Source organism: Grampus griseus, assembly GCF_964374135.1.
Source record: "Grampus griseus genome assembly, chromosome: 3".
In the NCBI taxonomy this organism is placed as follows: Eukaryota; Metazoa; Chordata; class Mammalia; order Artiodactyla; family Delphinidae; genus Grampus; species Grampus griseus.
In genome coordinates this window covers 125,723,295-125,745,530 of record NC_139019.1, presented here as the reverse complement: position 1 = coordinate 125,745,530, position 22,236 = coordinate 125,723,295, and the positions used below count along the sequence as shown (strand labels likewise).

Below are 22,236 nucleotides of genomic sequence, written 5' to 3'. Positions count from 1 at the left end.
CCAGGCCTCCGCCACCGTCCCCTGCGTGACCTTGGGCAAGTAACCTGCCCTCTCTGGGCCTCCCTTTCCCTAGCTGGGCAATGAGGGAGGCAGGCCATGCACATGGACAGTAACAGCCCTGCCTTGGGTTCCAGCATCTCTGTACCTCCTCTTTGTTCTGTGACCCTGCCCATGTTACTTAAACTCCCTGTGCTGCCATTCTCTGTCTAGAAAGTGGGGACAAGAATCTTACCTCCCTTATAAGGATGTGAGGAATCCAGGAAGATTGTGCATAGAAAACATTTAGCACAGAGCCTGGCACATCATAGGAGCTCAGTTAACATTTATGGACCCACTGTGTGTTGTCCACTCTTGCCAACAAATGAACAGCCGATAGTCAGATATTTATTAAATCACCCAATCTACCAATACTTACTAAGCACCTAAAGTGTGCCGGATCCTGGGCTAGGTCTTATTTTTCTCAACACAGTGACCTGGAGAAGATGTTATTATCCCTGTTTTACAGAAGAGGAAACCAAAGCACAGAGAGGTTGAGTCACTCACTCAAGGTCACAGAGCTAGCGAGTGACACTAGTGACAGAGTCAGGCTCATGGACCTTCCGGGCCAGCAGTGGTGCCGAACAGGCCTGTTTCCTTGGGATGAAAGTGAAACAGGGAATTTGGGGTGAGGAGGAGGGACAGGGCAAGTACCACTGTATGGTTGTGATGGTTTGTGACTTAGATCCTGTCCACCCGCAGTATGACCTTGGGAATGTTAACGGTTTCCTGTCTGTAAAGTGGGCCATCCGCCAATTGGGGCCTGGCTAACCTCTCAGAGTGTTGTAAGGGTACAGTGAGCCCGCAGCTAGGATGGGAAATTATTAGCTAGAGTGATCATATGCATTGGTTTGTGGAACTGAACGAGTATTTGCTAGTGGGCCCAGCATATACATTACAAATCATGCTCCTTTCACTCTCAGAAATGTCCCAGTTCAGACACTCATAGCATTGCCCTACCAGCAGCCAACATGGGGAGGCCTTTGGGGAGAATGTGATCGAGTGTCTGCTGCCCCTCCCATCCCTGGAGCAGGAGGCAGGAAGGCTCTAAATCAGAGCACAGGCTTGGATAAAGGGCCTGGCTGGGTCCCAGGCCCACCTCTCCTCCCCAGGTCCCACCTAGCTGCTCCTTCCTTTAAGCCTGGCCTCACAGGGCAGGCAGGGACCCTCCAGACCCAGGAGGAAGGAGCCCCTTGGCCATGAATGTAAACGGAAGGGGCGTTCATTGAGCCCTACTGTGTGCATTAGATGAGCTCATACCCAGTATCTAAGTTTTAGCTCTTTCCAGCAGCCTGGAAAGACGAGTTTGTGCATCCCCATTTTGTACCTAAGGAAACTGTCTTGAAGGAGTGAGGTTGTGTGCCCAAGGTCACAAATCACTGAATCTCTGAACTTTGGAGATAAAGTGAGGAGGGCCTCAGGGCCGTGCCTGGGGAGAGGCAAAAACTAAGAGGCCCAGGCAGGACCCACCTCTCCTCTCCCCGAGGGCGTGTCACCACACTTCTTACAGGCAGCTGTGCTGAACCACTCCCTCTCGTTGGCTTGTGGGTTTCATTAGATGCTAAGGAAGGAAGAGAGAACCATGAGAACAGGGAGTAGAGGTGAGGCATTGGTTCAGGAGCCCTGGAAGACTAGCCTCCTTGTGGCCTCTTCCCAGCAGCACCTGCTCCCCCAGATCCAGCCCTGGAGGGAGCCAACCCTAGGCAAAGGGAAGGGAGCAGGGCTGGGACTTTAGCCTTTCTCAGACACGTCATGGGGTGACCACTGAACATCAGCAGCAGTCACTGGGGCTCTGAATACAAATGGGTCTAGGTCCATGCCTTTCAGAAGGGGAAACTGAGGCCCAGAGGAGGGAGGACTTGGAAAATCACCCTGTGAAGTAGAGGCAGGGTGACGCCTGGAATCTAGGAGTCTGACCCCACCTAGGCCCTGCCCTCCATATCACACCTTCTGCCATCCCCTCCCCCATCCCCACAGCACTTGTTGGAAAACTCTATACTTCATACAATAAACAACCCCCCACCATTTTTTAGAAGACATTGTCCACATGAGTCAGTCTACCCTCTGAAACCCCAGTTTTATGATCATACAACTGGCCGTGAGTTCAGCTGCTGAGCACATCTGACAATTGCTCTCAATACCACCCCGTCTCCCCCATCCCAGAGGAAGTTTGGGTACCACTTGGCAAAATAACTAGTTAGGAATTCAAACCTAGTAAATCATCGATTTCCCTTTCCCTCTCCCCTCCCTCTCTATTTCTCTTGGTCTCACAACAAACCAGAAGAATGGGGATGAGTGCTGATTTAAAGAAAATGTGCGATGAGAATGTACTTCCTTTTATTATATAGGGAGATATTTTTAAATGCATATAAATAAACATTTTTAATTTGCTTAAACGTCCCGACTTTATCGCTGAAGAGCATGTGTTTTGTTACACCAGCGTGGCGACTGTGAAAGATGAGGATCCAGACCGCTAATCCATCTGGTGAGAAAGCGGTTCTGGAGCAGCCGTGCGGGGACAGGCTTGCCCTCCCAAGCCGCCCTGTCCTACACCTGCTCTGCTCCCAGCTTCTGTGTCCCACTGGCTGGGCATCTCATCCACCCTGGGCCAGGCTGGTTTCCTTGCTAAGGACCTCCTCTGTGAGGCCACTCTACTCCCAACCCTGACGCCTTCCCTAGTCTTGAGCTGTGGCCCTCTCCACTCAGCCCACACCAGTCTCTTGGCGGTCCGTGTTGGGAGTCTTATCCACAAAACTCAGATTCTCAATATGGTGTCAGGGGTCTATAGAAACGTAGCGCTGACGCACACGTTTCTGATATGCTAGAGGTCACGACCAGGCCCTGGGCCTTCACAGCCAGGCCAGGCCAGATATTTTTGCCTGGATGCCCCCCTCCCACCTTCCATCCCCCATCTCTAGCATCAGCTCAGGGCCTGCCACCCAGCAGGGGGGAAGCATAAAATCACTATATGCAAAGCAGAAGCAGCATCGGCCATTCCTGATAGGGAAGCTGGAACACCTCTTAGCACTGGGGTGGCCGCCGGGTCTGACAGGACGTAACGGGTCCTTTTCCCTGAGCCATTACAACACCCCTGCCTCTGGTGGAACTCTCTGGGTGGCAGGGAATGCATTACTTCACACCGCAGCTCAAGACACTGCTTGGAAGTTGTCTTAGATAAAAGTTTCCTTTTCCACGGAGCTCAAACACCAGTTGACAGGTGATGGCCAGTCCAACCTGTGGGGCCCACCCAAGGCCCTGACCGCCCACGTAGACAGCAACTGCAGCTCACCCAGCCTGCTTGGCCTGGCGACTGACCTCCAACCAGGCAGAGGTCTCCCTGTGGCTGGGGGCGGCCTTGTCCTGCCTCAGATCTTCCCAGCCACCATCTGTCCTCAGCACTGGGGGTGGGGGTAGTTAGAACATCAGTCAGGCCTGCCAGCATCACACTGGGATGCAGCAGCCCAGGGAGCAGGTGGCTAAAACCCAGAACTTACTGTGTGCCGGGCCCTGTGCGAAACATAATTCTGAGATAGCTTAGATAGCTTAGAGTATTTTATTTCCATTTGACAAATGGGGAGGCTGAGGCTCAGAGAAGCTAAGTAACTTGCCTGAAGTCTCACAGCTTGGAAGTAGTCAAGCTGGAATCCAGGCCATGTGACAACAAAATCTGCTACTAAACACTGACCGAGTCACAGCTGAAGTGTGGCCCTCCAGCCCACAGCGTTCCCACATTCCAGAGCGGTGTTCACTGGGGTGCTGGTAGGTGCTGGTAGCGGGCTCCTGGGTAGTGAAGCATGGGGAATGCTGGATAAAAGAAAATTCAAGGGTCTTCTTTGCTGTGGGACTTGTCAGAGCCTTTGATGTGTTAAGGCACCAGTGTGACTCTCCCAGAAGGGTTGAGTCTGCAGGACTTCTCAAACTGATTTGACCAGAGTCATTTCTTCTTGGTAAACAAGCTCCCCAGTCTTACAGATGGGGAAATGAGGCTCAGAGGGGTGAAGCAATTACCCCAGGGTCACACAGCAAATGCTTTTGACGATCAGAAACCTATATTCACTCACCGCTAGCCACCCTGCCACCAACCCTCTTCCTCTGCTCCTGGAACCCTGGTCCTCTCCCCTGGTACCACCTGGTTCCCATGCCTTAGATGTCCACCATCCTCAGTGAAGCCATGATGTCTCCCAGGCCAACAGCAGGAGGAGGAGAGAGAAGCGCCTCTGCTCTTCAGGGGCTCACGTGGGGACTGGATCCACCTCGTGCATTGTGGTCATGTGCCCCAGGAGCAAAGGGCAGGCAGGCAGGCTGCATACACTTTTTATGGCTAGGCCACCTCCCAGAACAGTAAACAGAGGGGCAGGCAGCTGGCACCAGAGCCCTCTAGGGAGTGAAGGCCCCAGGGTGCAGACTCCTGCCCACCTCTGGAAGGGAGTTCAAAATAGCAGCTTTTCTCAGGAGTTTTTAAAAAGTGTACTTCAAGTTCATATTCCTCTTAATCTTTTTTTTACTATTCCTCCTTCTTGGCCTGACAGCACCTACTAGTCCTTTAGGTAGGCCTCAGTTTAAAATCACCTCCTCCAGGAAGCCTTCCAGACCCTCCAGGATAAGCTGGGAGCTCGCTCTGGACTCCCTGGATGCTCTGCTACCCTGATTCCTAGAGCATAGATCAGACTGGGAACTTCTGGGTGGCAAGGACTGTACATTCCCTGGGCCCAGCCATGCCTGGCATACGGGGTGCCCAACAAATGTCATCTGTTGAAAGAAAACCCTGAGTTGAAAGTATTTGAAAAATTCAAAAGACTGAAATATTGAATCTGATGATTCTGCTTACAAAATGGACTTAAAATTTAACAGTCTCATAGCCTTACTCTAATGAGGTCCTGTTTTGATCTTTCAGAAGTATTTTAAAGGTGACCTTGTGGTAGGCCTACAGAGACTAGGAGGGACTATGCAGTTGCTGAGAAGGGCAAGGATGATTTACACTCCTTTAACATCTTCCTTTCATGCTATGTATAATGATTTTCATACATTTTTAAAAAGAGAAAAAAAATTTTATTCTTGAAGCTGCATTCAAGAGATTCCACTCTCTGGGCAGCCCCTTGCCCAGCTGTGAGTCTGCTTGGTCCAGAGAAAGTTCTCTGGGGGCTCCCTGGGGCCTGGGCCCTGAGGGACAGCCCGGTGGGGTGGTAGAGACTTGGTAGGATGGACTCTGCCCCTCTGTCCCCGTTCAGAGGCCTTCCCCACAACCTGGAATCTCCACTGAGAATCTGAGTGAGGGAATATGGCTCTGTAGCCCAGAGCCTCTTGCTCAGGCCCAATCCTGTGGGCTTTGCGCTTTGCATCCAGCCTGGAGAGGGTTTGGTGCATGTTACGCCGGGGCGGGGGGTGGGGGGGGCAGGTAGAGGTGAGGCTGCAGGAAAAGGCAGGTGTGAGCTGACACCCTCCCCCCTCCCCCCCTCAGGTCACGGTCTGCAAGCCTTCCGTCTTCTCTCGGTTCCATCTCCTTTCTCCAGGAGTCTAGTCCCTACAGCAGCCTCCCACCTTTGAGCCTCTGGAGGAGGAGCTGGGTGGCCCCCTCACCTAGCCCCCTGGGGATTAAGACCTCCCACCCCAGGCTCCCTTGTCCGCCTGAGGCCTAGATCACCAGAGCTGGAAAAGGTCCTCATCCAGCAGGCTCGCTGCACAGATGGGCCCAGGGGACGCAGGGGCTGCGTGGGTGGTTGGTCCAAGGTTACTCAGCAGGTCAGTGGCAGGGCTTGGGACTCAGACTAGGCCTCCTGGGCCCCCACAGGAGCCACATTCCTAGCCCCTGAGTCCTCAAGGCCCCCAGCCCACAAGGCTGGTCGGGGGGCTACGGTAGGTACTCCTCCTTGACAGGCATTGGGGAGGAGGTGCCCAGGAGGCTGGCGGAGCTGGGGCACAGGCCCCCCAGAGGTGGCCCAGCTGGAGTGGCGGTGACATCGTGGGCGGGCGGGGGTGGCTGTGAAGGCTGCTGCTGTTGCTTCTTCTTGTTCACTTTGCGCTCCTTTGCCCGCCGGTTTTGGAACCAGATCTTTACCTGTGGGGTCAGAGAAGAGAGATGGGGTGGGCGGTGGGGAGACCGAATGTCAGAACAAGAGGAAGGGCAGTGGAGCTCTTGTTTTTCGATGTGGTGCTTGGGGCTTCCCACTTGCTCCGGCTACCCCAACTGTTCATGGACCCTGAACACGTTCTCCCCCTCTGGAACTTGCTCCCCTACTCTTAAGACAACTTCCTCTGTAACCCTCTTCCTCTCCATCTTCCAAAGCCATGCTCTAACACCCCTCCTCCAGGAAGCCTTCCCTGTTCTCCCTGTGACCGCTCCCTCCTCTGGATTTAAACAGCACTGATCAAAGCCCGCTGTAGCCTATAGCTAATCAGGCCCCCATGCTCCTTTTGGTGGTCAGGGATATTGGGTTTAATTGGCTGGGGGACTGGCAGTAGCTCAGTTTCTATTGTGTTGTATGACCATGGCTGGGAGACAACCTCTCTGTTCTCCTCCCTCGACTGAGCTCCATAATCTGCCTGGCAGCCTGGAGGCCAGACTCCCAGGACTGCTCCTGTGGCTGAGGTGGGAGCCCCACACACCTGACGTTCAGTGAGTCCCAGATTGGCGGCCAGCTCTGACTTCCGCCGTATGGTGATGTAACGGCTGTAGTGGAATTCCTTCTCCAGCTCCAGGCGCTGGTGGTCGGTGTAGACCACGCGGTATTTGTCCTTGGTCCGGGTCTTACCTAAGAAGCAGAGGTGCCAGGAGGAGAGGTGAGTGGGGAGGGGAGCTTGCAAAAGGCCAAGGCAGGGCTCCCAGGGGGAAGAGCAATCCAGGGCCCCTGAAGAAGGACCTTGAGGGAGTAACAGTCATTCTCCCAGGCTCAGGCTTCGAGACTCTTGACCTAGGAGGCAAGCACTGTTCTCATGCCCATCTGGGGGGCCCTAAGGCTCAGAGAGGGGAAGCAACTTGCCCAGGGTTACCCAGCAAGCAGCGGGTGGAGTTGGGGGTTTCAGCCCAAGTCTCCTGACCCAGAGCCCTACTCTGATTGCCAGGCCCACCCGCTTTCGTGCAACAGTTCCCAGGTGTGGCTGCAGAACAGACATGCGGGGAGCTTGTGAAAAACACAGCTTCCAGCCTGTCACCGAGAACGTGAAGTAGAAAGCCTTGGCGTGGAGTCTCCATTTTCACAAGCTCCCAGGTGGTTCCGATTTGGGGCTCCTCAGACCGCAGGTCTGAGCACTAGAGACTTGGAGGAAGGAACACCTGGCAGCAAGGGTAGCTTGAGATAACGAGACGTCAGCTGCTCCTCTCTCCTGTGCGCAAGGAGAGCAGGAAGGGCCGTCACAGCCGGAGGCTGAAGCAGGAGGCTTGCAGGAACCGCCCTGGGGTATATGCTCCTCAATTCCTGTCAAATGCCTGGTGGTTGGTGGCCGCACAATCAAACAGAAAGGACTGGGGCTGCCGGTGGCTCCCCAGGACCTGTCAGGCTCCTCAGAAGGCCCTGGTTCTAGGTGCCAAGCCCTGAGCTGGGGCTGCACCAGGGGCTGGGGACCGCTCTGCCCGGAGCCATCTACACTCCAGCCTGTGCCCAGGCACAGAGCAGGAGTACTCAGATCAGCCCACAAATATTTACTGAGTTCCTGCTGTGGCCAAGTGCTGGGTGCAGCAGTGAGCAAAACAAAAAGTCCCTGCCCTCGTGAAGCTTAGGTTCTAGTGGAGGGAGATGGGCAAAAATAAAATAAATATGGAAATTAGTTGATATGTTGATTGATGATAAGTATTTCAGAGACAAAAAAGGACTGAGAATTGAGGGAGGAATGAGGCTGTGATTTTTTTTTTTTTTTTTTTTTTTTTTTGAGGCTGTGATTTTAAATACAGTGGTCCATGAAGGCCTTACCTTGAAGGGGAACTTAAGCAAAGATCTAAAGGAGGTGAGGGAAAGAGCAATGCAGCTGTCTGGGGAAGAGGTTCCCAGGCGGAGGGAACAGTAGGTGCAAAGGCCCTGATGGAGGGCATGCCTGCCGCATGAAGAGTAAGGAACAGTGAGGAGGCTGGTGCGCCCGGGGTGCCGTGAGCCAAGGGAGCGGACAGGTCGAGCTGGGCCTACGAGCCCCGGGAGGGACTCTGGGTTTTAGTGCGTCTGGGACAGGAGCCATTGCAGGCTTCTGAGCAGAGGAGACAAGAGGTCTGATGGAGGATTTAAGATTACTCTGGCTGCTGCATGGAGAACAGATTGGTGAGAAGGGGGACGTGTGGGGAGACCTGCCATAACCCAGGCAGGGCTGGCTTGACTTCCACACGAGGCTCAGCCTGGGGCCCGGAAGTGGATTTGAGGACCGACTGGGTTAATGTCAGGGATCTCTTTCGGGCTGGGATCAGAGGTCCGTCTGGAGAGAATATTAAGAGTCACGCTTGGCCTGGGCTGCTGTGGGGGCCGGACTCAACACCAGTTTCCTTGTAAGAAGCTGAGCCTGCGGCTATAAACAGGAGGCAGGCGCAAGCACTTTTCAGACCCACCCATGTGTCCCGCCAGGGCATGGCAGGTCTGCATAACCATCGAACCCATCCCCCTTCAGCCAAGGGCCCCGCAGTAACCTGGCCTTCACCTCCCTGGCCCCAGCTCTGGGCCTGCCCGCTCCTCGGCACCCCTGCGCTAACCCCCCCCCCCCCACCAGCGCCGGTCCGGCCCACACAGCTTGGCAGGCTAGTGCTGGGCTCCTCAGAGCCAAAGGGCTTGTGGAGAACAGGAGACAGCACATGTTTCTCGGCTCTTTTCCCTGGGCTTCCTGCCAGAGCAGCAGAACCACACTGGACTCTTCCACAACCACTGACCTCAGCCCACTGCCCGACGCAGCACAGGACAGCCTCGGCCCTTGGCCAGGCCTAGCCCAGGAAAGGGACAAGGGGGTGGCTGCCGAGGCCTTGGCTCCAGATGGGGCCCCTCCTTGACCTAGAAAATTCAACGCCGGCTCAAAAACTGTTCTGCCTAATGCACCACCACTGAAACCCAGCAGAGCTCTGAACCCACAGCCCCACTGGGTTCACTGGGCTGAAGCCAGAAGGGGTCATGGGAGTTTAGTCTCCTCCCACTTTATAGATGAAGAGACTGACGTTCAGGATGGTTATACAGCGTCCAGAGGTCCAAATAAGAGAGGCCTTGTGAGTCCTTCTGGTCCAACCTCCCCGTACAGTCAGGGCCATTGAAGCCCCAGGGTGCTGTGGACTTGCCCAAGGCCATTTCACCAGGCCTGCAGGTCTCCCTCCTGCTCTAGTGCACAGCTCCTCACCCCACCAGATTCAGGGTCCACAGAGACTGCTATAGGGCCCTCTAAGCATTGGCAGCAGAAGCTCAAACAACAGACCACCCATCTACTTGTATTTCTGGGAAGAGTGGGTCCAGGCCATGGTGAGGGCAGATTTCTGAAAGCCCTGGGCTGGGGCTGGATGGCCCACAGGTTGAAAATGCCTAGAAGATTCACAGCCTGAGGTAGGGGGCGGAGGCTCCCTGCCCACCCAAACCTCAGCCTGAGAGATTATAAAGACACCCCCCCTTCCCTCAGGCACCCAACCCTCGGTCCCATCCTTCCTGACGAGCAAATGGGGATCCACTGCGCCCGTTTCATAGTTGGGAGAAATTGAGGCTCAGAAAAGGGCATTTGTGGAGGGCCATCCTTTCTGGTGGTGGTATAAACCTGGGCTCAGGCTTCCTGACCTCCAGCCAGGCTCTTTTGGGTCGGGGGACGGAGGGAATTAGATGAGAGATGGGACTCCAGCTGCATAGTTACTCCTCTCTGCATAGTTGCAGACTCTAGCAAGGCTGCCAGTGAAGACCCAGCCTACAGGCCCTGTCACCCCCTCCCTGGACCCAAGAGAAGGGCTGGTGGGCTCAGGAACACATCGGCCACTTCCATCTGGTGGAGTTGCTCAAAGCACACAATGTTATTGCTAACAAAATGGCTCTGCCCAAAACCAAAATGTTTGATATTGCACTGTGTGGTCCAGGAACCAGGGAGTCCCACCTGCCGTCCAGAAGGTGATAATGGGAACATCCTCCTTGGGGCCCAACTTGGTGATCTCAGCCTCATTTAACATGCACATGCCCTTTGACTCATTAATCCCACTTCTAGGAATCAATCCCACAGAAAAATGCCCAAAGAGGTAGCTGTTTCAAATAGCACAGAACTAAGGACAATGTACATGTCTATGAGTCAGGACTGGTTAATAAGATAAGAGATGGTACATCCATGGAGAGGAGCACTACACAGTCACTAAAAAGAAATTCTAAAGCTCCGTAGGTGCCAATATGGAGCAATTTCTAAAAATATATTGTTAAGTTTAAAAAAAGGCAAAATGTTGTAAATAGTATGTTGCTATTTTTGTATAAAAATGGAATACACACACACACACACACACACACACACACACACATTCAAACATGTTTGTGGCCCAAGTTCTTTCTGAAAGAATACACAAGAAACCAGTAATGGGGGTTGGCGTGCCTTGGAGAGGGGACTAGAGGCTGGGGAGCCATAGGTAGGAGGCAGTCTTTGGGATGTTTAAATTTTTACCATGTGCAGATGTGAATTTGTATTTTTAATGACAGTCAGGAGCCCTGGGCTCCAGTCCCAGCTCTGGGCCAGAACTCCCCACTGCCATGAGCAAACCTCCTTTCCCCTCCTGTGAACACCTGTGCCACCCTGGGGGCCCAGGAGAGAGGGGGCAGGGAGGTGCGTGACAGTGGTGGGGCAGGGAGAGCGCCCAGGATGAATGATTTACAGGCCCTTGGGACACTGGGCCTAAGAGGGAAGTCCGGGCTCCTGTAACAGGTGTCTGATGGGAGCCAGGCCACTCCCAGCCACCTAATGAATAACCCTCTGGGCCAGATGCCAGTGCGAGTAGGTGGGAGGGAGGGTGGGAGCCCCCCTAGCAGCTCTTAGGGGTGAAGCATGGGGAGAGAAGAGCCTTGGATAACTGTGCAGATGAGAGGCTTTCTCTCCGCTCTGGCTGTGGGTTGTGAGGAATGGCCCGTCCATATGCTCAGGCTGCCATGGAGGTAGCAAGCTTCCCATCCCTAAAGCACGCACGGCAGAGGTCCTGGGAAGCGCCAGGCTGATGGTTCTAAATACCTGACCAGCAGCCTCAGAATTGCCTGGGGAGCTTTTTAAAAGCACAGATTCTGGCCCGGAAGTTCAGACTCAATGGGACTGAAGTGGGCCTCTGGGATTTGATACTTGAATAGCTCTCCAGGTGACCCTGACATGTGGTTGTTTGGGCAAGTAGACCTCCAGGGCTGCGCCATGCAGCTTCTCAATGGCTGGGTGATCTAGGACACCTCACCTCTCTGAGCCTCAAATTCTGTATCTATAAAATGGGGATAATTATTATTCTAATAATGGTCAATATGTCCATGTGTCAGGCACTTTGCATCCATCTCTCAACAACCTACGAAGCTGTGCGACTGTTATCCCTAGTTTACAGATGAGAAAACTGACTTTCAGCAAGGTCTGCACATCTGGAAGGTGGGATTTAGCCCAGGTCTGTCTAGACTCAGAAACAGCATTAGAACCTATGGCCCAGTGTAAGGTCTCCCATAACGATCTCCAACCCTCGGGTGTACAGGGGATCACTTGAGATGGATGGATGAATGATGCCTGGCACAGTACCTGGCACACAGTAGGTACACAGGGCAAGGTAGATCTTATTCATTTCCATGGTGGGATAACCACATGACAGGGATCCTGGGAAACGGATCTGAGCAATGGGCTGTGTGTGGATGAGACTGTTTATTTATAAGGTCCCTTCCAACTTGGAAACATGAAGCTACCAATGTTTGTTGATGCTCTGATTATATTTGTTATTATTGCTGAAAGAAGTCTAAGACTGATTTCCCTGTGTGAGAGTCTAGAAACTGGGCCTGCCCAGCTGGAGGATAGAGGGCAGGAGCCTGGCGGTCTGCAGTGGGGCCTCCCCATCTATCCTGGACCAGAGTTCAGCCTCTGCCCCCAGGGCGGGTTAGGTGGCTCCAGGAAAATTGAGTGGCCTCTGGGTCAGCATTTCCTTTGACCTCTTCCTGCTGGGTTTGTGGCCCTGAGGGATGACACTGCCAGCTCTGGCCCTAGGGCTTGGGACACAGATCCATGACCCCTCTCTGTGTGGTCCAGCCCCACTGGCTGTAAATCAAAATCCCCACAACCTCGACCGACACACATACACACACACACACACACACACACACACACACACACACACACACACACACAGGAATGCACATATGCATGCACGGATGCTTGTTAAAAATACATATTCCCAAGCTCTCAGATCTATTGCATCCTGGTCTCCCTGCCATCTTTAACAAGCCTACCAGAGGGGATTCTGAACCACCAGCCTCCAGTTCTGTGCCATCTGTGTGGCCTTAAATAAGTCCCTTCTCCTCTCTGGGCCTCAGTTTCTCCTGTGCATCAGAAGAAGGTTTGGTGTCAGCTCCGAGGGCCCTGTAGATTCTGAACTTCTGTGTAGCTCTGAGTCCTCCCTTAAGGACCTGGGCCCAGGTCTGCATCCTTAGCTAAAGGATTTGACAAGGGATTGAATTTCTCTGGGCTTTCCTTCCCTCAGGGAACAGAATGGGTGTGAAAGCAGTTTGCAAAGGGCAAAGAGCTATGGACACGACAAGGAAAACTGAGCTATTTGCACAAGTGCCTGTGGGAGGGATCCCTTGGGAGAGGTAGGAATGCTGCCTGATGGGGAGCCGCAGGGCAAAGAACACAGGCCTAGGGGTGGGGAGGTCTGGCCAGGCCACCAGCCGGACATGTGATGTTCAGCTTGGACCCATTTCCTCAACTGTACTACCAGTGGGTGGGACTTCTGCTGCAGCAGCCCTGACCCACCCAGTTCAATGGTGGACGGATATCCTCCCTGGGCAATGAGGCTCTCTACTGGGCCCATGACTGGTCCTTGTTCTGGCTGGTTTGCCAGTCCCAGGCTGCTCTAGCACAGTTCCTCATTCACCCCTGCTCATTCCTGGAGCAGGGGCGAGGCTGGCATGGGGGCAGGGGTGCGATGAGAGGAGGATAGGCAGGCCAGCCACATTCAGGGGCCCTGTAGCCTTAGGCAAGTTTCTCCACCCCACTGTCACCCTCCTTCCTAGTCACAGCACTCAGTCAGCACCGCCCCCTCCTCCTCCCAGGCCTCTACCCCTCTCCTGTCTTCTCAAGGAGGTCCACAATCTGACTTGGCTACGAGAAGCAGTGAAGAGGACAGAAACTTCAGAGTCAGATAGACGCAGTGGTTCTAACCCAGTCAGGCCAGGTGCCAGCAGTGGGAACCCAGGCAAGTCACTGAACCTCTCTGAATCCCAGTTTACTCATCTGTCAAATGAGGACACGAATGTCTCCTTTAGACATGGTAGCTGTGGAGATGAGATGTGATCATTTCTTTAACAAGGTAGTTAGTAATAAAAGCTATCTGTGACAATGATGAAGAAAAAGGAAGAGGAGGAGGAAGAAGAAGGAGAAGATGATGACTGCAGAGACAAAAGAGGCAAGAGAGATTCCTCAGTGGAGAATAAGGAGCCCATCTGGAATGGATTACATTCTAGAAAGTCTCGAGAGGGATTTTCCTGCACTGTGCTGTATGACAGCTACTAGCCACGTGTGGCTATTTAAATTAAAATTAATTAAATGGAATTAAAAATTCAGCTCTTTAGTCACACTAACCATATAGCAAGGGCTCAATAGACACGTGTAGCTAGTGGCTAGCACACTGAACAGCATAGATATAGAGCTATAGAAAGTTCTATTGGACAACACAGCTGGACCAAACTCCCAGCCAGGGCCAGATGCTCACACCCGCATAGCATATGTAACCAGACTGCCTGGACTATCTACAAAGCAGCCTGTTCTTGCATCCGTCACCCATCTATATTCTTCCCAGGATTTTCCACAAGGGGCACCAGAAATAAGGGGCACCCTTGGCCTAGAACAGCCCTTCTAAGAGTTGCAAGCAGCAACTGTATCCCTTCACATCTTCTTCCGGGCTGAACAACTTGAGGCCACCAGCTGTTTCCTGGTGGAGTCTCCAGGCCTCTGCCCTACCCTGGCCATCCTCCTCTGGTCTGGAGTTGAAGTTCCTGACTAATCATCCACAGGCGTGGGACGTGAAGAGTCACATTTGGGGCGGAGGTGCAGGTTGGGGCTCGGGACTCCAGCCTTTCTCTAGCTCATTGAGGAACCTTGGCAAATCCCCTCCCCTTGGTTCCTGGCTCCCTGAATGCTCTGCGAGGGGAGAGACCATGCCACCTTGCTCATTTGGTTCCACAACAGTGCCAGACACACACAGCGAGTACTTGATGAATCCTTGTTAAACCTAACACAGACCTACCGCTTCCTGGTCTTCTCCTCGCAGTAAATGGCCCCCATCCTCAGGCCACTCAGGCCAAAAGCCTAGGTGGCCCTTCCCCCGCTTCCCACATCCAATCCATCAGCTGGTGGCTCAACCTCTAAAGGACATCCTTCTGTCCAGCTCCACTGCTCCCACAGCCTTAGTCAACGTCACTAATCGGATGGAGAAATGTGCTGTTCTGGGGTCGAAAATACCTGCACTTGAAAAAATAGCGAGTACTCAATAGATGCTAGTTCATTTTATTATTACTGTGGGACGTGCTCGGTACTTATTTGTTAAACAGTTCATTCCTGTTTTTCAGGGGTGGGGGGGTAGATTAAAAACAAACAAATGAAATAATTACGAACTGTGATTAGTGTGAAGGAAAGCAACGGAGCTGAGAGCTAGATTAAGTGGTGGGAGGCAGTGGGGGAGGGAACCTACTTTATTTAGCTTGGGGCAGCTAAATGTCACCTCCTGGAGGAGGTGACATTTAAGCCAAGATATGATGGTTGAGCAGGAGGTTTCCATGTCACCAATGGGGAAGAATATCCCAGGAAGACAGAACAGCATGTGCAAATGCCCTGAGGCAGAGAGCAGCAACAGAGGACCAGCTCTGTGAGGGACCCTGTCTGCTTGTTCTGGCAGGAATCTCTAGCACCTAGCAGAATGTTTGGCACAGAAGAGAGACTCAGAGACTATTACCGCCTGCCTGCCTACGTGACTGAATGAAAGAGGCATGTGATGAGCCTGGAGAGGCTAGCAGGGGTGAGGGGTTTGGATTTGACTTCAAGAGAAATGGGAAGACATCAGAGGGGGTTGAGCCTGGAGTGTCAGTCTCGGCTTTCACCAACGCCTGCTCCCTCTCTCTGGTAATGCTGAGGGATCTATGTGACACATCCCTATAAGGTTGATGGGCAAGTATGGCAGGGGGAGGGCTTAGCATGTTAACAGGGTGCCGGACCTGACTCCAGATGTAAATGTGTCCAAATCCCAAGAGCTCCAGGACAGAAACTTGAGGGGTCATCTCATTAAGATAATTCCTCATTGACAAGCCAGGCTTGCTGCTAACAAAGCTGTTTTGGACCTTCAGAACAGCTCCCCAAGCTCTCCGCAGCAATATGTGCCTAAGTGTGCGTGTGGGGGAACACCCAACCGAAAAAAGCCTTCTGCCACCTTCTAACTGGGTCACTCCCCGCTTCCCAGGTACATCTGAGAGATGAGGTGTCAAATGGAGTTTCTGCCTTGAGAACCAGTTTTAAACAGCCCGGCACCTGCTGTGCCCATCCTCCCCCTCCAGCCTCTTATAGCTCATCTCTGACTGGCCTCCTTTTCCCCACCTAGACGGGAATGCACATGGGGAGGGGTCTTGGGCTCCCATTCTGAGTGTGTTGCTTTATTTGATAGATGCTCATTAGGCCGTAGAGTCTAGGTTTGAACCCTGTGCAGCAGCATCCCGGCTGTGTGAGCTTGGGCAAGCCACCTCACCCTCTCTGAGCTTCATTAACTTTATCTGTAAAATGAAGCTAATAATAGCTCCTCACACCTCTTAGAGTTGTTATGAGACGTAACAGATCATCCATGCAAACTTCTTGGCACAGTGCCTGGCACATGGTAAAGACTCAGCTGATGCCACAGTTATTAGCTTTATCGTGAGCTCCTACAATGTGCAAGGTATGGTGAGAAGGACAGGACTGATTAGCACTGCTCCTTGAGGGGATAACAGATGGTAGATGGCAGGGATCAACAAGACAGTCAGTGATAAATGTTGTTCAAAACAAGGGCCTGGTACAGTGTGTGTAGGGGAGGGAACCAAGGAGGGCTTCCTAGAGGAGGTGGCCTTGGAGAAGCAGAATTTGACCTGGTAAACAGGTAGGAGAGGGAAGGGAGGGCAGTTCAGGTCAAGGGACCCATAATAGAGAGGCAGGGAGTGTGAGGTGTGTGCTCGCGTGCACCTGCTAAGGACTGGTAGAGATGGTCCCAGGCACCAGTGCACTGAGCGCCTACTGTGTGCCAGGGTCAGGGCTGTGCTCTACTAGCACCATTGCTTCAAGGTGTAATCTTATTAATGTTACAGTGGAAGAAGCTGAGACTCAGAGAAATGATCCAAATTAACTCGCCTGTGGCTAATGCAGCTTCTGACAGAAATGCAATCCCAGGCCTGAGGCTCCCAAGCCGGACTCTTAACTGTCCCAGGTAAGCATTTCTGTATCTCGGCAAACTAACGGGAGAGTGGCTTCAAGAGTGGGTTGGGGCCAGTTCTCAAGAGGGCTCTGAAATGGAGCTGGATTTTACAGCAATGAAACGGCATAAAATGAAGTGGCAATTCCATGGCAGTGGGAAGCCATGGTTTAGAGGGCGGCTAGGGCATCGGAGAGAGGCTGAAGGTGAGAGGCCAGGTTGGTGACTGTGGCAATGGGCCAAGGGAGAGGGTCTAGGATGTGGTGGGGAGAGGAGGGTTCATCCCCTCCACGGGCCTCAGTTTCTCTATCTGAAGGCTGATGGGGATGGACCAAGATCTAAACCCTGCTGCAAGAGTCTCATCATCTGAGCGGACATCGCCCGACTTGTATGAGACCTCAGCCACCCCAATGGGCCATTAACCTGTGAAAAACTATTCACAAGGAATTGGAGGCTGAGCCTTCAGCAGAAGGATAATTTAGAACCTTCCTAAGGAAAATGCTGATATTTATAGATGCAAACGGGGAAGACAGAAAAAAAAAAAAAATAGAGCCCCTTGTAGTCATTTCCTATCCTGGCCTCAGTCAAGTGAAAGTCATCACTCAGAACTGGTTAATGGACAACATAACAGCCTCTCCCACATCTTCCCCATCTTTCCTGCCCCCTCCTTAGGGAAAGCTGGCATCTTAGTCCCAGCCTCAGCAACGCCAATTCCCCAGGTGAGGATGGAGTACTGTCCCATCCATGGAGTAGGGAGAAGGGGGCAACCAGGCTTCCACCACTGGCATGAGCTGCTCGGCTGGACAGTCATGGGTCCCATCTCCAGGTTGAGATCTCATCTCTCCCCTCTTCTCCCAGAGCTGTCTTACTGTTCCTCACACTTGCCCTGTTCATTCATTCAACAAAACGTATTGAGCACCTACTAAATGCCACACACTGAGCTGGGTGCCTGGAATGTAGCCATGGGTCAAACAGACATGGTTCTGGACTTCATAGGAGTTTACCTTGTCAGTGGGTACGGGAATAGACAACACACAAACTCACAAATAAGTAAGTTAGTGCTCTGAAGGAAACATGGCAAAGATGATCAATGGGTATTGGTGGGGGTTGCCTACTTTGGAACATCATGGAGGACCTCTCTGAGGAGGTGGCCATTAAGCTAAGACCTGAATGGTGAGAAAGAGCCTGCAAAGAGTCTGGGGAAAGAGTTTTCCAGGGAGAGGGAACAGTATGTGTACAAGACCTGCCTGCAGTAGCACATACAGCTTTGTAGACCTCAGGAAGGAGTGTAGATTTTGCCCTAAATATAATGGGAAGCCACTGGAAAATTTTAAACTGACTCATCCAACATATATCCCAGCCCTGCCTCCACTTGTGTGAACCTGGAACATGCCTTAAAACCTCCAGGCTTCAGTTTCCCATCTGTATGTCTGTTCTCTAACTGTCCAGTTCAGATATTCTAGAATGCTAGAGGCACAGAAGAGGGAAGAAGGGGCAAGAAGGGTACAATAAGAACAGGTGACCAGCAACATCTGGGGAGATGGCATGCACTGACCTTCCCTCTGCTGTCCCAGACAACAGCCTTACCCAGGAAACACCCCCAGAGACCCTGTATCTTCATTGCCCAGAAGGAGAAACTGAGGCCAAAGAGGAGAGGGGCTTGGCCTCTCTCTCACGGAGGGTCTGTAACCCCACCCCAATTCTGACCCCACCTCAAGAGTCAGAGTCAGATGCTGCCTGAGTGGACAGGTAGCAGCTTCTACCTTCGAAAAGGCAGAACGGCTCTCACCTGGCTCCTGGGGTGGCCACTTTCCTCCGGAGCTCCCAAACTTCCCTTGGCCCTTCATTTTAGTTTCTGGGAGTGAAGGTGGAAAGGACTTTTGCCTTTGGGCAGAGTTACTCCTAGGCCCCCTATGTGCCCAGGGATAAGTGTTTCCAAATGACTTCCGAGACCAGAGGTGAACTGAGTTCGGCAGCTCCAGTGCCCAGAGGGACGTGACTTGCCTGACATCACACAGCCTGGAAGCTCCCCAGGGTTCCTGCCAGTCCTCTGACCCCCACCCACTGACCCACTCTCTCCCCCTCACATAGTGCTGGCCTCTCTCCAAGTCCCCGCCCCTGGGGAACCTCCCCATCCATCTCCAAAGTCACCTGATCAGCAGGAAGTAACAACCAGAATAAAGGAGCAGGAAAAGTGGGCTTCCTTCTTCAGGGAACAGACACAGAACTGCAGGACCCTGAGGGTCAGTGGCCCCAGACACTTCCTCTCATATAATCTAATGAAAATTCTCAACCGAGGTTTATGGGTAAAGCTTCTGGGGGCCTTTAGAACCCCTGAAATTGTTTGCCCGATTAGGAAACACTTTGTTTTTCTAGGGAGAACATTTATACTTCCCATCAGATTTCACAAAGGGGTCCTTTTGTAACTCAAACAAAGGTACAAGACCCTTCCCTCTCATGGGATGGTGAAACTGACACTCAGAAAAGATGGCTGGTTTAAGAGACGCTGTTCAGAGGAGTAGAGCACAGGCTTGGTCATATCCCAGCCCCACCATTTACTGCTCATGTAGGTATAACTATACTTGCGCAACTCTGTAACCTCTCTATGCCATAGTTTCTTCCTCTTGAAGACGGGGGTGATAATAGCACCTATGATAAAGTTATAAGAATTAAAAGATATCAGGTCAGTGCTCGCTCCGTTAGTAAGTGTTCCATAAACATTAGCTGTTATTATTTAGCCAAGTCCAGAGACAAGTGGCACAGCTGGGACAGAAACCCCAGTCCTCTGAGGCCTCCGGAGGCAGACAGGAGGTTCTGTGTCCCTGGGACTCCCAAGGAGGTGGTACAAATACAGCCAAACCCGTAGCTGCTGATCAGCCCTCCCCAGCATCTGCTGGGAGTGTGTGGGGACATGGAGGTGAAGAGAGAGAGGAGGTGGGGGATGTCCTAGGCTCGCTCCCAGCTGGGGGAAAGGGAGGAGGGGCTCGACATCAAAGGGTGGGCAGGCCAACTTCCCGCCCCTAAGGCCAGGTGGCCTTTGTCAGGACAGGCCGGACGCAGTCGGGACAATGGGTATCATGTTCACTTTCTGGCCGACAGGAGTCACTACCGAGCCAAGGCCCAGCCTGTTACATGACAAAGGGGGGACCTATGAAGGAGGTCAGGCGGCCCCTCATTAAAGCTGAGCCTTTGTCCTGCCCCCTCCCCTGCCTTTGAAGAGGGTGGATCCAAGAGGCCTGCCTGGGGGCAGAAGGTTCACAGGCTCAGGAGCCAAACAGTAGCCACCTTCCCAACTGCTCCTACTTTCCCCTCCCCCAGGGTCAAGAGTTCAGGGCGAGCCCTGGGATGGTAAGGTAGGGACCCTTCACCACCACCAGTCTAACCAAAGAGGGCTCTTTTTTAGTCCAAATGGTATGACCCACCGATCTCTTCGTTGTATGGATGGGGGACTGAGACCTGGAAAGGAAAGTGACTTACGGGTGTTCACATAATCGGTGCATGTCCTTTGGGGGTTTGCAGCCCCTCTTTGGGGCTGGGATAGGGGTGCATGAAACGGATGACCACCAGGGCCAGTGTTGCTAAAAGTTTACCCTGGGATAAAGGTCTGGGGACCTGTGTCTAGTTCCGGCCTTGCCACGCAACCACAAGGCATCGTTCTTCATGGCTGGGGTCTCAGTCTCCCTGTCTACAGGGAAGGACAGCGTGTGCTTCCCAAGGCTCCAGGATTCAGAAGGGGGAAGCTGAGAGAACAGCCCGCAGGGACAGAGTCGGGGGTGGCGGGCACACTCTGGAACCCAAGCAGGGCCGGGGCAGAGGTCAGACAGGGGGCGGCCGGGGCCTCGCTCTAGCACCTGCCGGCGCCCAGGGGAACCGTCCAGAGGCGCAGGGTGAGGGAGGGGTGCTTACCGCTGCCACCGCCGCCTCCGGCCGCCACGCTGCGCCGCATCCACTCGTAGGGCGTCCGCCTTTGCGCTCCGGGCGAGGACGGTGCGCCTGGGCCGCTGAGGGGCTGCGCCAGGAGACCCGGCCCAGGCCCCGGGGGCGCGGGCACCGCGCTAAAGTCCGGCGGGGGCCCGAATGCCAGCGGGGCCGGGCTGGCGGTGGAGGCCGCGGGGCCCGGACTGTAGGCGGCGGCCCATTCGTCCTTGGGCGCAGAGAAGGGCGTGCTCCAGGCCGCAGGGGGCACGGGGCCCGGCTCCACGTGAGAGTAGCCGGTGAAGTCGGGGTACTGCGGAGGCGGCGGGGGACCGTAGGCTTGCGGGCCCAGGCCGAGACTGGCGGGCCTGGCGGGGCCGGGGTACACGGGGGATTCCTTGTCCAGCACATAGCCCACGTACATGGTGGCCGCGGGGCCCCCCGCGCATGCTGGGCCCTGGAGCCGCCGCAGCCGGCCGCCCCGACGAGCAACTGCTCACCTGAACTCCCAGCCCTGCCGCCGCCGCCCCACCCAGGCCTTTTATAGCTCCGGGCCGCCACGGCCCCAGCCGAGGCGGGTTTGCATTTCAAAGCGGGGGGAGCCTCCAGGCCGCGAATCAAAGGGGAAAACCCGTCGGGGGCGGGGGGTTCAAAAGGAGACAAATTGCCGCCCCAAGCGGGAGGTGGACGCCGGGGCCAAGGGGGGTGGGGGGCGCGGAGGGCGCATCCTGAGCGAGCATCGAGGCATCGCTAGGTGTGGGAGTCTCCTGCGAGGCCCCAGCCTAACCGCCCGAACACCTCGACCGCCCCGCAACCCCCTTTTACAGGTGGAGAGAAGGGATCCGTGGGGTTCAGGGCGCCAGGCCAGCGTCACGCAGCCACACCGGGCCTGTGGCGCAGTCCGCAGGGACCAGTTGGAGGTGAAGGGGAGGAAACGCTGACTTCAAACCGGGTTCCCGTCTTTAAGGTAGCGGGTCCTTAATCTTTTGCGGGGGCAGGGGGGAGAGGAGGGGTCACGACCCCTCTGAGTGTCTCATGAAAGCTGTGGATGTTTTTTCCCCGGGGGGAAAATGCACATATGCACATACACGAGTCTGCAAACAATTGGGGAGTTCACCTGAGTTGGCTCTTTAGAGAAAGTTCTTAGAGAGGTGGCATAGCGACATTCTTTTAGAGACATTCTAGCGAACTTCTCACAATTCTCTTGGCAACCCCCCTACCCGCGCCCTCACTCCCACCTTTACTTTAATGAGACGTTTCAAACATACACAAAAGTAGAATTGTAGAGTGAATCACTATATACCCATCACCAGTTTCAACCGTTATCAAGATTTTGCCACACTTATTTAACTGACTCGCTTCCCTTTTTTTTGCTAAAGTATTTAAAAAGAAATTTCAAACATCATGTCATTTTACCCCTACTTACTTCAGCATGCATCTCTAAAACACATGGACATTTTCTTACATAATATGCCATTATCACACCTAACAAAATTAACACAGATTCCTGGATCTAGAGACTGTCATATGGAGTGAAGTTAAGTCAGAAAGAGAAAAGCAAATATCGTATATTAACGCATATATGTGGAACCTAGAAAAATGGTACAGATGAACCGGTTTGCAGGGCAGAAATAGAGACACGGAAGTAGAGAACAGATGTATGGACACCAAGGGGGGAAAGTGGTGTTGGTGTTGGTGTGATGAATTGGAAGATTGGGATT

The 22,236-nt window shown here is 53.4% G+C and overlaps 1 protein-coding gene across 1 annotated transcript; it reads right to left on the bottom strand.

Moving 5' to 3' along the window:
* Positions 1-5,884: 5,884 nt before the first annotated feature.
* CDX1 (caudal type homeobox 1) lies at positions 5,885-20,939 on the bottom strand (the record flags this gene model as incomplete). The annotated part of the gene is made up of 3 exons (XM_082652110.1): positions 5,885-6,091; positions 6,640-6,785; positions 20,507-20,939. 3 exons carry the CDS (start codon positions 20,937-20,939, stop codon positions 5,885-5,887), a joined length of 786 nt encoding a protein of 261 aa, XP_082508236.1.
* Positions 20,940-22,236: the final 1,297 nt, after the last annotated feature.